Genomic DNA, 15,666 nt, shown 5'->3' on the forward strand with positions numbered 1-15,666 from the left:
TTAATGGGAAAATAAACAAATAAAACGTATAATAATAACCCGTAGCTCAATAGCCCTTCAAGGCAATGGCCAACCTACCGAATACCTCAATCCAACATGCCTCAGCAGAATTGGATAATCATACAACCAGTTACGTGGTGACGTGGTCAGCAGGACGAACCCTCAGTCGTTGTGGTAGGTTTTCCATGACCAGGTTACGCTACCGCTCGTAGCTCGCCAATTTCCTCACAATTGTGGGGTTTCGGTCCCATCACTGGCCGTAATCGCAGGAGAAACGTTGCTACACTTACCCCCAGGAGACTCGAACCCGCGTGCGTCCCGTAGTCCGATCCCATAGCCTGACCCCTTAATTAGCACGGCCACGACGTGAGTCTAAATAAAGCGTACACATGTTAAAAACAAACAAGGTGTAGCAAAGTAAAAATCATTTTTCCATTATAAAAAGAAAAGCAGTAAATATGCTGGCCAAGGCAGTCTATATTTCAGCATAAAAAACCCTTAAGAAATGACGTTTCAGCCCAAAAACAGGATCTTCCACAGACTCAACAAAACTAAGTTAAAATCAAGTTAGTTAAGTTAAAATCAAAGACACTGATGTACGGTTGAAACTTCAGGTGTTAAGTTATGAGTCATTCCATGCGAAATCAACACAGCCTTTGACCTGACCATCTCCGATTTTCATGAAATTTGGGGAGTTGAAACTATGCATGGAACTTAGTAAGTATAATTTTTTTTAGTTTCGTGCGTCTTGTAATTGTTAAATTATTCAAGGTCAAAGTTAGCATAAATTGCCCTTTTTGAGCCCGCTTAGCTATACTAAATCTGCTGTAACTCCGCCCCTATTTTGCCTAGAAAGCTCAAATAAAGCTTATTGTACAGTGAATTAAACAAGCTTTCCAGTGATTAATAACAAGCCTACCTTTGGATAAAAATATAATTTTGTCACGTGACCTTGACTTTTGACCTTGAATATCTCAAAACATGTCATCACCAAAAATCGTGAAAAAAATATATTTGGTCCCTCATACCATACTCTAAAACATATCAAAAAATCATTCTGGGACTGCAATGGGATCAGAAGATACAAAATAATATGTGTAACTATGTGACTGATAAAAGCCCCATTACATGAACTATGAAGAGTCAACTGTCCCTTAACATTCCCTACAAAATGTGAAGGAGTTATCCTGGGTATAATTGGTCATGAAAGAAATAGGTTAGGCACAGGGAGATCTCTAGCTGTGTGTGTCAAGCGCAGGTCCGGCATATTGTTGACCGCCATATTGAATTCAACGCAAAAATTTCAAAGGAAAGCGGGTGATGTGATATATCAAATGAGGCTAGAATTTCACGAGAAATGAAGTGACGAAGGATTTTCCAACGTATCTTACGCCAGCAAAAAGTTATGCACATATCTTTCACTTACGATATATGCACATTATAATGTTGTCAATGTTCCTGTGAGCACACTCGTTGACGTCTCTCACACTCGCATAGAACATTTGGTAATGTAGCATGTGCAACAACATCGCAAGCAGCAACTATGCCTTCTCTCAGATGGTCAATATCAGGGACTTTTAGTGCATGCACCATTCTCTTCAAATGTTTCTGAAGGTAAAAGTCCTCCTAATATGTTAGATCTGGGGAATGTGCAGGCCTTTTAATAGATCCCCGTGTGCCCATCAATCTACCTAGAAAATTACCATGAAGAAATTGCGAAAATGTCCACATAGTGTGGTCACACTCTGTCCTGTTTCAAAACTCTCGAAAAGTGCCATATCCCGTAAGCAAGGGTGAAAAAACCTGTTCACTTAACAAATCCAAGTAGCCCTCACCATTTAAGGTTCCGTTGTTGAATATGGACCAACCATTTCCGTTCGTCATACATTATACCACATAATTAGCTTACCAGCAACAACCATTCGACTGAGCAAATCACAGGTATTGCATATTATTTTTTATTAACTTCACCGTGAACATAAAAATTTGCCTCTTCACTGAAGAATTTTTCATTCCAAAGGAAGTGTCACGTAATTGTTTGAGATACTTTTCCCAATATTCTTCACTATTCAACTATTTGGTGAATGTAGCTGATTATAATCATATGCAATGGTGCGTATACTTCTTTCTCTCCCAAGATGTCAGCGTGATCTCGATGAGTTCCTAACACGTTAGGAGCATTCCAATGCTTTGTTTTTAACACATCGAAAAGGAGAAAATGGTTACAAGCATGCAGTAATAAATTTTTGCTGGTTAAATATATGTTGGATAAACCTTCGTCACTTCATTTCTCCTGAAATTCTAGCCTCATTTGATATATCACATCACCCGCTTTCCTTTGAAAGTTTTGCGTTGAATTCAATATGGCGGTCAACAATATGCCGGATGTGCGCTTGACACACACGGCTAGGGATCTCCCTGTGCCTAACCTATTTCTTTCATGACCAATTATACCCAGGATAACTCCTTCACATTTTGTAGTGGCTGTTAAGGGACATTTGACTCTTCATAGTTCATGTAATGGGGCTTTTATCAGTCACATAGTTACACATATTATTTTGTATCTTCTGATCCCATTGCAGTCCCAAAATGATTTTTTGATATGTTTTAGAGTATGGTATGAGGGACCAAATATATTTTTTTCACGATTTTTGGTGATGACATGTTTTGAGATATTCAAGGTCAAAAGTCAAGGTCACGTGACAAAATTACATTTTTATCCAAAGGTAGGCTTTTTATATATCACTGGAAAGCTTATTCAGTTCCCTGTACAATAAGCTTTATTTGAGCTTCCTAGGCTAAATAGTGGCGGAGTTACAGCAGATTTAGTATAGCTAAGCGGGCTCAAAAAGGGCAATTTCTTCAAACTTTGACCTTGAATAATTTAACAATTACAAGACGCACGAGACTAAAAATTTTCATAGTTACTAAGTTCTATGCGTAGTTTCAACTCCCCAAATTTCATGAAAATCGGAGATGGTCAGGTTAAAAATTGCACATATCTGTGTTGATTTGGCATGGAATGACTCTTATGCTGAAATAAGGACTGGCTTGGTCAGCATATTTACTGTTGTTCTTCTATTATGGAACAAGCCTTTATCGTGTTACCATTTTTCTTTTAACTACTTTGGGAGATATTGCGGGTCTGAAAAATAATTATCGTTTTTAAATCAGGGTTGATAAAGGTTCAAGAAAAAAACATAAATTATAATGAGTTCTATTGGGTTCCGTTAACTCTAGCACAATTTAAATTCGGTATACGTTGCGCATTGTTTTATTCTATAAAGGATCCTGGACCGTATTTAAATTGATCCGGAAAAACAGTTCGTGGACCGAATTGAAACACTACAGATAGAAAGGTTCTCTACGGTCCAGAACGCATTTACGTTTTCTGATTTTCTCTCTTGGACCGGAATTGAATTTATTTAAAATTCCTGGACCTTTTACGACCACGATTTGAATATTTATTTACTCTATTTTTTTCTCAGTAACAGTAGCATATATTGCATCATCATAAATCAAACGAAGATTTTAACATGAATGGATCTAATGATTTCGCGCCTTTGTTACAGGGAATTTGATCCTCTGGGAGAATGCAAAATCCACGGCACCCCGGTGCCACCATTGCAGGAAGAAGGGTTCCTGGTGGAAGAGGAGAGGAGCCCCATCTGCAGTCGGATGCACCACTGGCACCACTGTCCCGAGCTCCACAAAGCCATCGACGGGGTGCGATTCATCGCAGACCATACGAAGAGGGAGGAGGACTCCACGCGGGTGAGTGAGGTTAGCTTAAGTTACTCCAAGGCTTATAATTTACGTTTGAGGGTTGTGACCAACTTACCAAGAACATATCGAGTAAAATCGAATTTTGATATATATTTTTTTTGATTAGTAAACAACCTTGTGAACAAGAGGTTTAAATCCGGAGATTAAAGCAGGGCTGTCATATGGCCTGTCGATCATATGTATAGCTGTTACAGTTCCTGAGATATTGATGATTCATAATTGTTATCTTTTGAAGGTGGGGCTATTGATTTTAGCTCTGTAATTTTAGGCATCGTCATGCTTTCTTAACGGAGACATCAATATGGCTATATTTCTTTATATTCATTGGTGACTGGTAAAGATAGACGTATCTAAAGACGTAGAAAATGGACAAAAACTACTCAAATGGTAATACAAATGTTCTACTTTAACTAGGTAGGTCCTTCAGTTCTTCGCTTTGCTCACTGTTGCTTATGTACAGTCACCGGCAATACAAATAGGACACTCAGATTCTGAACTTGCTATTGAAAGGTTGTCATTGAAGTTGGCCTAGCTCCGTAGAATTAGGCAACATACATAACGCATTGGAGTATACATTTCAGGATCTGGGTGTCCTATTTTTATTCCGGTGACTCTACAATAATAAATATTTATTTTTCCTCATACACTAATACTGTAACTACAAGTGGTAGACATACTGTCTTTGAAATAACTAGGAGGCGTGTCTAAAAAATCCAGAGCCCTATTACGGCAAGGGTCCCGTGTTCGAATCTCGGCCTGGGCTCCTTCATCATATCATCGTTCGTACTCATCTTCGCGATTAGCCTAATGTGGTGGAAATGTGAAGTAAAATAAACCAAATCTATCAACCAAAAATCAAAATTTTGAGTTACGTCTCTAGTTTATAGGATTCCACAAGCTGTAGCGATAGACATAAAACCAATTGACGACGAATAACTTCAGCGCATAAAATAACACACACACACAATTTGATTTACATACACAAACACACACTTTGTCATTGGAATAAACAAAAAGTGTATCTTAAAAAAAATTAAATTGGTTATTCCATAGATGATATTTTATCACTACATGCTTCAATACCAGTTGTCCTACTTTTGAATTCTGGGTAAGACACTTGTGTGCCTCGTTTTTCATCAATCATGCTAATCATTAACCTAAACAGGTAGAAGAACTAAATAAATCGTACAAAATAGAAAAAAATATCAAATTGAGTTAACGATCCATATTCTATATATACATGTGTATGTATATAATAAATTCCATATGTATGTATGGAATTGGAATTGTACATACATACATACATATCTCAACTAGCCTTTAGGCCTACTCCAGCCTGGGATTGAACTCGTCATCTCTCTGATTACAAAGCTATAGCCGTTGACTAGCAAGCTACGCTAATAAAATTAAGAATTGATTGTAAACAATAAGTACAAAGCTGTACGCCATGTAACAGCCTTGTCAGTGAGGAACTGCATTGCTGCTTGTCGTGTCAGGGACGGGAAATGGGAGGGGAGGTCTAATAGTGTGTTGATTTTTTCCCGTTTCTTTGGACCATAATATTGTAACTGTGCAGTTGCATGTGTAACTGCAATCATACCATATCATTGGTGGTCACATCTAATACTCCAACAGCATTTCGGGTTTCCTCTTTCTTTCCAAAGTTTCGAATCTGCCCCCGTCCCTCTAAAAAAAATCCTAGGTACACCTGAACGATGCCATCGCTATAGTCTCTAGAACTAGTCAATTCGCAACATCGTCACCTAATGATGAATTGGTGTAATAAATGAGAAAACTCATAAGCTCCTTGTAATGTAAATACTAATATTATGCATTTTTTAAAACTAATTCCGTGCTCTTGCTCTTATACTTAGCATAACATGATATCAAACATATTTCCAAATTGTGTTAGAATATCATTTTGCAAATAATGTTAACATGTTATTTACAAAATATTGTCTACTAAATCAACGCTGAGATTTGAAATAGTGGTAAGGAATGGGAAAATTCATACTTAAGTAATATGGAAATATAATGTACGTAAATTATCACCAATCACAATTTGTAAATTTGAATTGAAACAATTATGTATTTAGTACAACTCAACATTGGTTGCGGAATAAATGTATCTTCTTTTTCTTCAAATTTCAAGAAAATTACGACGTAATGGCAGCGACAAAAATAAGCAGCACCAGAATTTTCTACTGGGAACAGCTACATTGAATTAGAAAAGTTTATGATAAACACCTGGAAAAAAATGCTAAAATATGAAAAGATTGTCTGTATTTTCCAGGTCAAAGAGGACTGGAAGTATGTAGCCATGGTGTTGGACCGACTATTTTTGTGGATCTTCACAATCACAGAATTTGTTTATTTTGCTACGCAAGTGAAGCAGACGTGGAGGTACGTGTACATGGTGCTTGAGCTACAAAATTACTATTATTTGTTACTTTTATCTAGAACGCTGAAGGAGATTCTTCAACCATGATTAGCTCGTTTCATTAAATAATGAGTAAATAATAATCAGAGAATATTGTGTGAAAACGAATTGGCATTATTAATACTGAAACTTAAAGTCAATTTTACATGCTCCACGTCTACATCACATGCATTTAAACTTAACATAATATGGATTAAAATATTTTATGCAAATAAATTATTTGTTGTGAATATTTTCTTGAAAAGTTGTAAATTTTCCATGTGATACCGCAAAATAATACCATCTTTATAATAAAATCTTATGTTGTTATAAAATAACTTATAATCTTACTCTATTTCAGCACATATTGACTAATATTTGAAAACAAATAATATTACATAGACGTTTCTGCAGTGTTCTATGGTTTACTAAACAACGTATCTAATGAATCATAAATGTCCTTTTATATCTTTAATATAGTACTTAAATATAAAATACCTTCTTTAAAAAAACATGAATCTAAATAAATCTGTGTTTTAAACAACGAAATACTAAATACACTAAACTGAATATAAAATATAAGTAAATTTATTTTTAAACTTAACGAGCTAGGCAAACATTCCTTTCTACCTATTTTGTGTGTTCATTGTGTATTATTGTTTAGTTCTGTTATGTTTAGGTGTTTAATAGAATGCTGAAGTGTACACTATATATGTGTGTAGTGTCAACATTAATTCACTTTTAGACAACAGTGTGATTTTTGTGCCTGTTTTCTAATTATTTTTTTTTAAATTGAATACATGAATACGAGTATTGTAGTTAATATGCGAATGGCATGCTTGGATCTCAACACCCAGCGCAATAAGTCACTGCCTGGCAATTATTGTGAATGACACTATTTCTTTGTTAGTGTTGCTTTTTATAAGTGTGTTTTTAACGTCATTAGTGAGGAAAACCAAAATCCTTAATCGATATATTTTTCTATGTTAAACGCGAAAATATTCTCTGGCTAACTAATCAAGAATTTACCGTGATGCATTATCAATTATTAGTGCATTATAACAAGAAATATTTTGTGCAGGAAGAATAAACTCTTACTGAAATCACTTTGATTTTTCAAAAGAAAAGAGTAACTGAATAACGTTGATTTTATTTTCAAGAAATATGATTTTTTACTATCATTTCCAGTATTGAAATGAACAAGCATCCATGATAATAATATTATAAATATGTATCATTTATTAGTCTCTTCGCTTACAATAATTTTCTGCTATGTAGTGATCTGATATTCAATTTTTGCCGTCAGAAATTTTAGATCTTTGTTTTTAATTATGTTTCTCCTTTTTAGAGTTGTTAATTATTTTTTATTTGTATCATTTCATCATAATTAGAAGTTGCAATTGTAATATGTTGTCTAGAATAAACACAAGAAGAAAATATATAATTATTAATTGTAGCACGTATGAAGCCAACACTAAATTGGTACCGTAGAAATTAATTTGTATACATATTAGCTTTGAACTTTGAGGTAAACCTTAGATAGTCCTTAAATATGTTTATTTTATTATTTATGCTTTATTATCAAAATTTGCATGTTAATGTTGTGTTATAACATTTTATTTAACTACATTTTAAAAATAAATTATGTATATTTAACATTAAATTGTAATTACAATTTGTAAACTTAGATTATCTTAACCTATTGAAAAATCAACATGTAAACTTTCCTTTTAAAATGGTTTTAATTTTCGAACTTATTAAATAAATATTTTTGTGAAGAAGGTATCGTCTCTCATAATTGCATATTTAAAGAAAACTGAATGTTGTATGTTCTTGGCGTTCTAGCAAAAGTAACTTTGAAGAGTAGTTTTGTAAAATGCTTGCACTGTGTACATTGTTACTCCCTGTATCTTCTGTATACCTATATTTGCTTATGTATATATGTGCGTGTGGATGTGTGAGTGTGTTATTCAGATTATATATTCCAGCGAGAATAGCATGTTACTGAACATTCTCAGTGTGCATTTTTTATAATGGTAAATGTTTTATTTATTTGAACTTAGAATATTGTCATTAAGAAATGATATTACAGTTTTGCCAACGTAGTATATATGCATTTATAAATTAGGATTTTGTAAAATGTGTTGCATTATCAACATTCTAATTACGGAGAACAAGTTATGAAGCCAATGCAATGCAAATAATGAAGGATGTATGTATGCAAGTATTTATTAAAATCCTTATCCTGAACTTTGTACTTTCTACTTCACGATTATAATGCGCTTACGTTAGTAAATGATTCTGAGTTAAAATTTCATTTGGCAAAACACTTGAGAGAAATGTTCAATCAGAATATAAAATATACCAAGACCTAGAAGCTACAAGGATAAAGCTTTGATATCATGAATTGATATTTGAATGTTGTACACACTTCGACTGTAAGTTAACTTGTTTATTCGTAAAACAGAATACTGTCTTACGATAAGGTAAAATGCAAAACCTGTACCAACTTGTTACATTGTAGTGGTTTTGTATTTGAAAATTTAGACACACAGTCTTATAATTTATAATTGAGAATTAAATAATTGCGTTATAAAACATAGCCACATTGTAAGATAAAATGATGGAAATATATTTTATGGAAGGAAGTCTTAAATATATGTTACAATATTATGGCATCAGAGAAGTTCGCCAATAAAGTATTATAAAGTAATCAAACTATCGACGTACCGACTTTTACTAATACATATTGACCAAAATACTCTACGAGTTCTATTGTAGAAGAAATTTGAATAGTATGAACCTCATTTTATACAGTATGATTCGTTATTGATTACCAGAAAAATTTGGTTCTTATATACTAAATAATGTACTTCTTCTATTCTTTAATTGCATTATATGAAAAAAAAGATTTCATATTTACAGTATATCACAGCAGTCCAAACTTATGATTCACGTATAGAAAAGGTAACTCAAATTAACAGTCTTCTTTTGTGTGTGTGTGTGTATTACGCAAAAATATACTTCAGTCATACTTGAACAAATTCTTTCAAAATATACAATATCACGAATAGGAAAACACTATGAAATCCAGTGGCTTGCGGTGACAATTTAGATAGCCGAAGCACTGAATATATAATTTTTAAGTAAACAATAGCAAATCAAGGGGCAAGTTTGCCTTGACAAAAATCACAGGTGGTAATAGTTCATTTAATTTTTAAGCTGGTCATCAAGCGCAGTTTCTATTCTCTTTTCCCCAAAAGAAGCTATAGCTACAGAGGATCGTAGATGGTTAACAGACAGTCCGTGTTCGGCTATTGACTTCAGTAAATTTCCCAAATGCATGTACCCAGTTTTGGTCCAACAAGTATTTCTATCCTTTCCAAACAACAGACAATACCAGCAAAACACCGCATTTAGCTCAGCGCTATCGGCTACATATTACACTGAAAATGTCTAGTGAATTTACTGGTCTTTTGAACCAAGTTCGGTAGTTTTGGTGTTGGCCGTCCATTTTTAATTATCTCATTTTTCTGAAAAAGAACGGGCAGAAAACGGCTTGGACAAAAGCTCTTTTATAATACATATTGTTCTATATTACTAGCTACTAACTGGTACCTTCACATATTTTCATATACATTCAGCAAACCAAACCCGTAAACTGAGGAAAACCGAAAACAATACGAGTTGAAACACTCTCATACACGCACAGGGCCCGTGACCTTGAGGTGCGCGCGCAACTGTCTACCACTGCTTAACCGATGCGAGAGGAAGATTGCTTCGGCTCAACCTCAGTGCGCCCTGCAGGGACTGTATTTGTTCTATTTGTAGCAAAGAAATGTGACGATTTTATCTAGATATTATTGAATAATCGTGTGATTATAATAACATAATATACTGTTACGTTATTGCATATTGTATTCCGAAGCAATGCTTCGGTAGTTTACCTTGTATGCACGCCACTGACGAAATCGATTAATGCATTTTTTTATTTTTTTTATTTTTCAACTTTGCAGAAAGCAGGACAAATCTTTTATTATTTTAATGGTGCAATGATTAGCGTAGTGTATTAGAAAACTGGATCCGAGCCTCGGGTACGACATGGACAATAGTGGGTGTGTTCCGTTTCCTATATCATCAATTGAATACTCCCAGCCACCTTGTGTCAATCTGTAAACGGACCCGTTTATTCGTCTACTCACAATCCCGACACAGAAAGTAAGGTGTTCAATGCCTGGACTGATTGTTTATTTCTGAGCGTCCCTTCATCAATTTCACATATTCATCACTTGTTATCACGAATAATTCGGACAAATAGCAAACCCACTTTAAAGCACAAAGAGTTATAGTTTCTAAAGTGGGTAAAATTGTCTAGATCTAATTAATATTTTAATCTGCTTGCAGATCCAATCATATGAGACAGAACAACGGAAAGAGCCCTCAATATAACTCGGTTTCAAATATTAATATTTTCTATCGATTGCATTCAAAGTTTTGTATCAAATATTTATAACATTCCTTCATCCTTAATTTTATATATATTTTATCTATATGCATATATACCGAGGTAGAAAAATACAAGGTGCCTGAAAATATTTACTTGGAGCCTGAATTTTAAATTAGTTTTCTTTTCAATCATTCGAGTTCCCATGCCGAAATTTCATTTACCTTTTTTTTAATAACCAAAACATTATGTGTTTATTAATTTTTCCATCATGTGTATCAATCATTAAATGATAACAATAAACATGTCATTACTTTTTAACACTGTTACTAGCCGAATTTCAAAATCTGCAGCGGTATGGTAGTCTTCTACATATTAGAATGTATTGCATAGTTGTTTATGGTGTTACCGGTAGAGTCTACTTTGGTGCTAGAATTAATTGCTTTTAATCCAATCGTGTATTTATTAATAAATTTAATGTGATAATATCACATTTTATAACTTATCTTAGTTGAATCCATTGCTTTGTTAGCCAGTATTAGAAAAAATATATGCTTTCTCGCGAATCATTTTTAGTTTTGTCTATCCCTGTATGTATGTATGTAAGAGTGTTGGTAAATGGCACCATTCTTATTTAAGACCCATATATATATAGTAAATGTAGTCATATCGTGATGAATCTTATAGCATAATCATAAGGATCTCGTGGTACCCTTTTAAAGGTTGACACTTTTCCGTTTAACTTTAATAAGGTAAACACGTGGGGACCATGTTTGATTATTAGTTAATCTTGGAATTACAATTCAAATATATTGTGAAGAATTGAATAAAAAAATAAATCCTTGCATTTTAGATTCTAAAGTGAAGGATATAATACCACTTGTTTTACTATATTATGCTATTGCTCTCCAGCATACAAGTACGAGAACACTAATGTTTCACATAACTTAAAATCACAAAATACAAACAAATGAAAATATAAGTAAACTGTTATGTAGCTACGTTGTAATATTAATCTAAAAAGAAGAGAGAAAGTGCTTCGAACTGCATTGGCGAAACTTTAACCGAAGGAAATATTTAACTCTAACTTTTGTGCATATAATCCTTAAGAACGATACTCCTAAATAATCTAAGAGATCCGTTTGGGCAATAGGTCGGCCAAAAAAAAACTTCCACAATAGAAGTAGACTTAACATCTCACTGTGAAAAACCTTCACTTATAATCTGTGTAGATCATGCATTTGGCACCGATAATGTAAAAGAATAAACTGCCTACACCATTGACTAAAAGTTGTTTGTTTATACGTTAAATAAATAATACTGTCCCATCACAATTATATAACTCTATATTACTATGTGTGGATTTCTACAACAGGTTTCCCAAACCATTATTATAAGAATGCGTTAATTTGTGTTAATATATAGGATGTTTATAAATGATATAATTTTAAATTTTGATTTATTAGAGTACATTGTTTCTCATTGTATTATTTTCCGCTGATATTTTCATTGTATCATTTTTGTATTATTAATTTCATTTTATTTAATTTTGTGGCAAGGGTTTTCTTGTAACAGCAATCCATGACGCCAAAACACTCGTGCTAAATAAATACCATTCTGTACTAATGGGACCACATTTGTAATAATCTAGGAAAATTGATTGATTGATTTAGTTTATTTTACTTCGCGTTTTGTGCCTCTTGGCTAATTTGCGAAGATGAGGATGAGTGATGATTTGATGACATTCACAAACAACCAAGCCCGACCGGGATTCGAACCCGGGACCCTTGGCGTCGCAGCGTGATGTGCTAACCACTCGGCCACAGGAATAATCTAGGAAAACTATTTCATAGAAACCATTAAGCAGGAAAATGAAATCATTCTGGTCATATTTAATTTCTCGTTCTTTTCGACTATTATTTTTCTTTTTTTTCAACGTTCATATGTACCTTTAAAAATGGAAAGCTTTGTCTATAAACTAGGTGTAGGGAGTTCACTTTATTAAGTAAAATTATATTTTGAATACTTAACGTTTGAAGAATTGCTAGCAAAACAAAAAGCATATATCAACATTATGTTCCACTGATAAAGTAATTTCTCTCATTATCAGAGATAATTTGGAGGAAATAGAGATATGTAGTTCATTGAGTAATGTGCAATTATATGAAAATGAATTATTTTAAACAGAAATCATATATATTCATTCGTCCATTTGCCTGATATTCAATTTGCCTGGCAAATAGGCGAATCGATATTCTATATTATCTCTGTGATTAAATTTGATATAATTAGGCATTTCAATTTTGATATATTTACCAAGGGATTGTGGGGTTCCCCTCCCCCATTCTCTGATTCGGACATCCATACACACAAATGAGCTTATATGTATGTAGTATATATCTCAATAGTTTAATACGAAATGGACTTCTAGACTTTAGCTAGGTGTACTGTTATTAACGGAAAACTTTCGTTCATGAAAATATGCAAATTTCTCATTTTAATATCTACGGGACACTAAGCAAATGATTTAAAGCATACGACCTTCTAATAAATATTTAATGTTTCGAAAGACCTTTATTTTGCACAGGGTGTCAAACCTAGCATAATAAAAATTGTTTATCATCCGCCATCTTGAAACATGACGTCCGGTTTCGTTGAGACGCAAATGCCTAAATTGCTCTCCTTTGCAGGAGTTATCGTGGTTATGATTTGATTTGATTTGCTACGCTACCCGTCCTGAATCACATACTATATTCAAAACATTTGACTGCATATAACACAAGGTAACCTGTATGTATGTTACATTATCTCACGAAACTGTAACCCAAGCAAAGCACAAAATTGTACACATCTTTACGAGTATATTTCGAATCGTATATATATTCGCATTCTACACAAACAGATCAATCTATGGAACGCAGTCCAGGATATTTTCTTGCAACGAAGATCTCCAAAAAGTACTTTTCTTTTAGTACTTACAGAGAAACCTCAGTGTCTTATTATAAAAAATGTCCATTGTGTGAAATCATTTTGAATGTACCATTGCATTAATATTAGTAAGTTAGTATCTGTTAACGTCCATATTAGAGCTTTCGTTCGGGCCTATGCGATAGACTAGTTTACGTGTACTCTATGTAAATTAATTAACTCACTTCCTAATTCTTGTATTTTACATTTATATCACAAAGTGTAATTCTTTATGTGCATCTTTACTCTCATGGGCTCAATGCCCATGTCTGTCGTATGGTACGTAACTCGTACTATCACAAACAGCTTCTATCTTCCAAATAAATGATGTCATGAATGTTGGAAAATAGCCAAGTGAACAGCTAAAGAAAAACAGAAAATTATAATAATTAGTAGTTTGTTTCTGAGAATAATGTTTATATTAATATTACCATCCAAAATCGTCCTCGTGTACATTGGAGGTGAGTGTATCGTATAATACCAGCTCAAGCCGACCTCCATGACGTAGTTGTTAGCACAGCGCGCCAAGAGTCCAGGAGTTCGAGGTCAAAATCCCAGTTTGGGCTGGGTGTTCTTTGTGAGTGTCGCCTTCATCAATTTCATAATATCATAACTCATCCTTATCGTCACGATTAGCCAGAAGTGGTTAAAAAGCGAAATAATAAAAAGTAAATATAATACTAACTTGAAGAAGATTAAGAAGTTCCGATCGTCATTATCTCTTTTAAATAATTAATTTCCAAATAATGTATGCAGCTATAGGGTTGACAGATTTCTAAAATAAAAAACGAAATATGCAGATTATACAGACATGGATATAGTTATATTTATTTTTATAAAATTTTTAAACATTACAAAATCAATTTCTGTTCAAAGCACTGTTAATTCCTAATTTTTAACATTTTAACAAAATGTATCAATATTTGAGTGAACTCTTGGCCTCCTTTAATAGGACCTTTGTTTAGAATAATCACTACTATTAGAACACTTTCTTTTTGGCATGACGAAATAAAACAAAACTTTTTACAGTGCCTAAGCCCTGAATATTATCCACTCCACTCTGATTCCGTTGACTAAGAAAGGAAACAGTGAAAGCTGTATTAGAACCAGAACTGCCTTTGCCAATCGTGAGTCGCTTGTTATTCGATATATCGACAATCGACAATGAGCAGTTCTACGTCAATGTTAATATGAGGATTGAGTGGTAAATGGTAATTGGTATCCAATTAGGTTAGTTATAAATTGTTATTAATTTCTTGTTGTATAAAATGATTTTGAAATTTGAATTCGTTTTTTCTTTAGCTAAATACGATACAAATAGGCGTCCCGAGAACATTTTCCGGGATACCGGGACATTTCTTTAAAAAAGGGGACAATCTCGTCTGGCAACCATATGCAGCTGCAATATATTGATTTCAAATATGTTCATGTCTACCCCCAATACGTATGAAATTTGATGCATTGTCTAAATTTAGCCTGCACAATAATTTCAAAGTTAATGCAGTTTTAGGTGAAATATAACAGTTATTCAGGATTTTACTTTAGAAAATATACTAGCCCCGTGGTCTTGAGAGTATAGTTGCGAAGGCTTGTAATCAGAAGACAGTACGTGCTAGGATAAACACATTCTAACACATTAATTGAGTAATGTAAGATATACATATGAGGTGAGGAAATTAATTTTGTGACGAATGGTTGGATGCTTCTAACCTGTCAGGAAGAACGCAAAAAAGGACTTCTAGTTTGTTTTTGGCTTTATACCTTTGTCATATCCTTTAGCATCGATTTATTTTTAAACATTTTTCGGAGGAGGAAGGGAGAGCTGTGCACAGGATATTTGCAAGTATTTCCACTTCGTGAGGCAGAAATTGGTTCCTTTCAACACACGTGAACCAAGCTGCTATATTAATAGTTTATGTAGAAAATAAGAGTTTAATGTCCTTTGGATTATAACTGTAGGAATCAAATTTATTTGTGATACATACTTAAGATATTTGTGTGCCGGGCATTTTCATTTCTTCCAGGTAAAATTTACAACTTCACCTCTCAA

The 15,666-nt window shown here is 33.6% G+C and overlaps 1 protein-coding gene across 6 annotated transcripts in view; it reads left to right on the plus strand.

Moving 5' to 3' along the window:
• Window positions 1-15,666, plus strand: part of LOC145999692 (acetylcholine receptor subunit alpha-like) — a 781,663-nt gene that overhangs the window by 751,916 nt on the left and 14,081 nt on the right. For 2 of the 6 annotated variants that reach the window (XM_083136909.1, XM_083136912.1), the window contains one exon: window positions 3,573-3,783. In XM_083136909.1, the coding sequence (XP_082993035.1) occupies window positions 3,573-3,783 (211 nt within the window). Of the gene's footprint in view, window positions 1-3,572; window positions 3,784-6,079; window positions 6,472-15,666 lie in introns of those variants that run through there. The other 4 variants (XM_083136910.1, XM_083136913.1, XM_083136911.1 and 1 more) reach the window with 3 other exon arrangements.

Source organism: Lepisma saccharinum, chromosome 15, assembly GCF_977018435.1.
Source record: "Lepisma saccharinum chromosome 15, izLepSacc3.1, whole genome shotgun sequence".
In the NCBI taxonomy this organism is placed as follows: Eukaryota; Metazoa; Arthropoda; class Insecta; order Zygentoma; family Lepismatidae; genus Lepisma; species Lepisma saccharinum.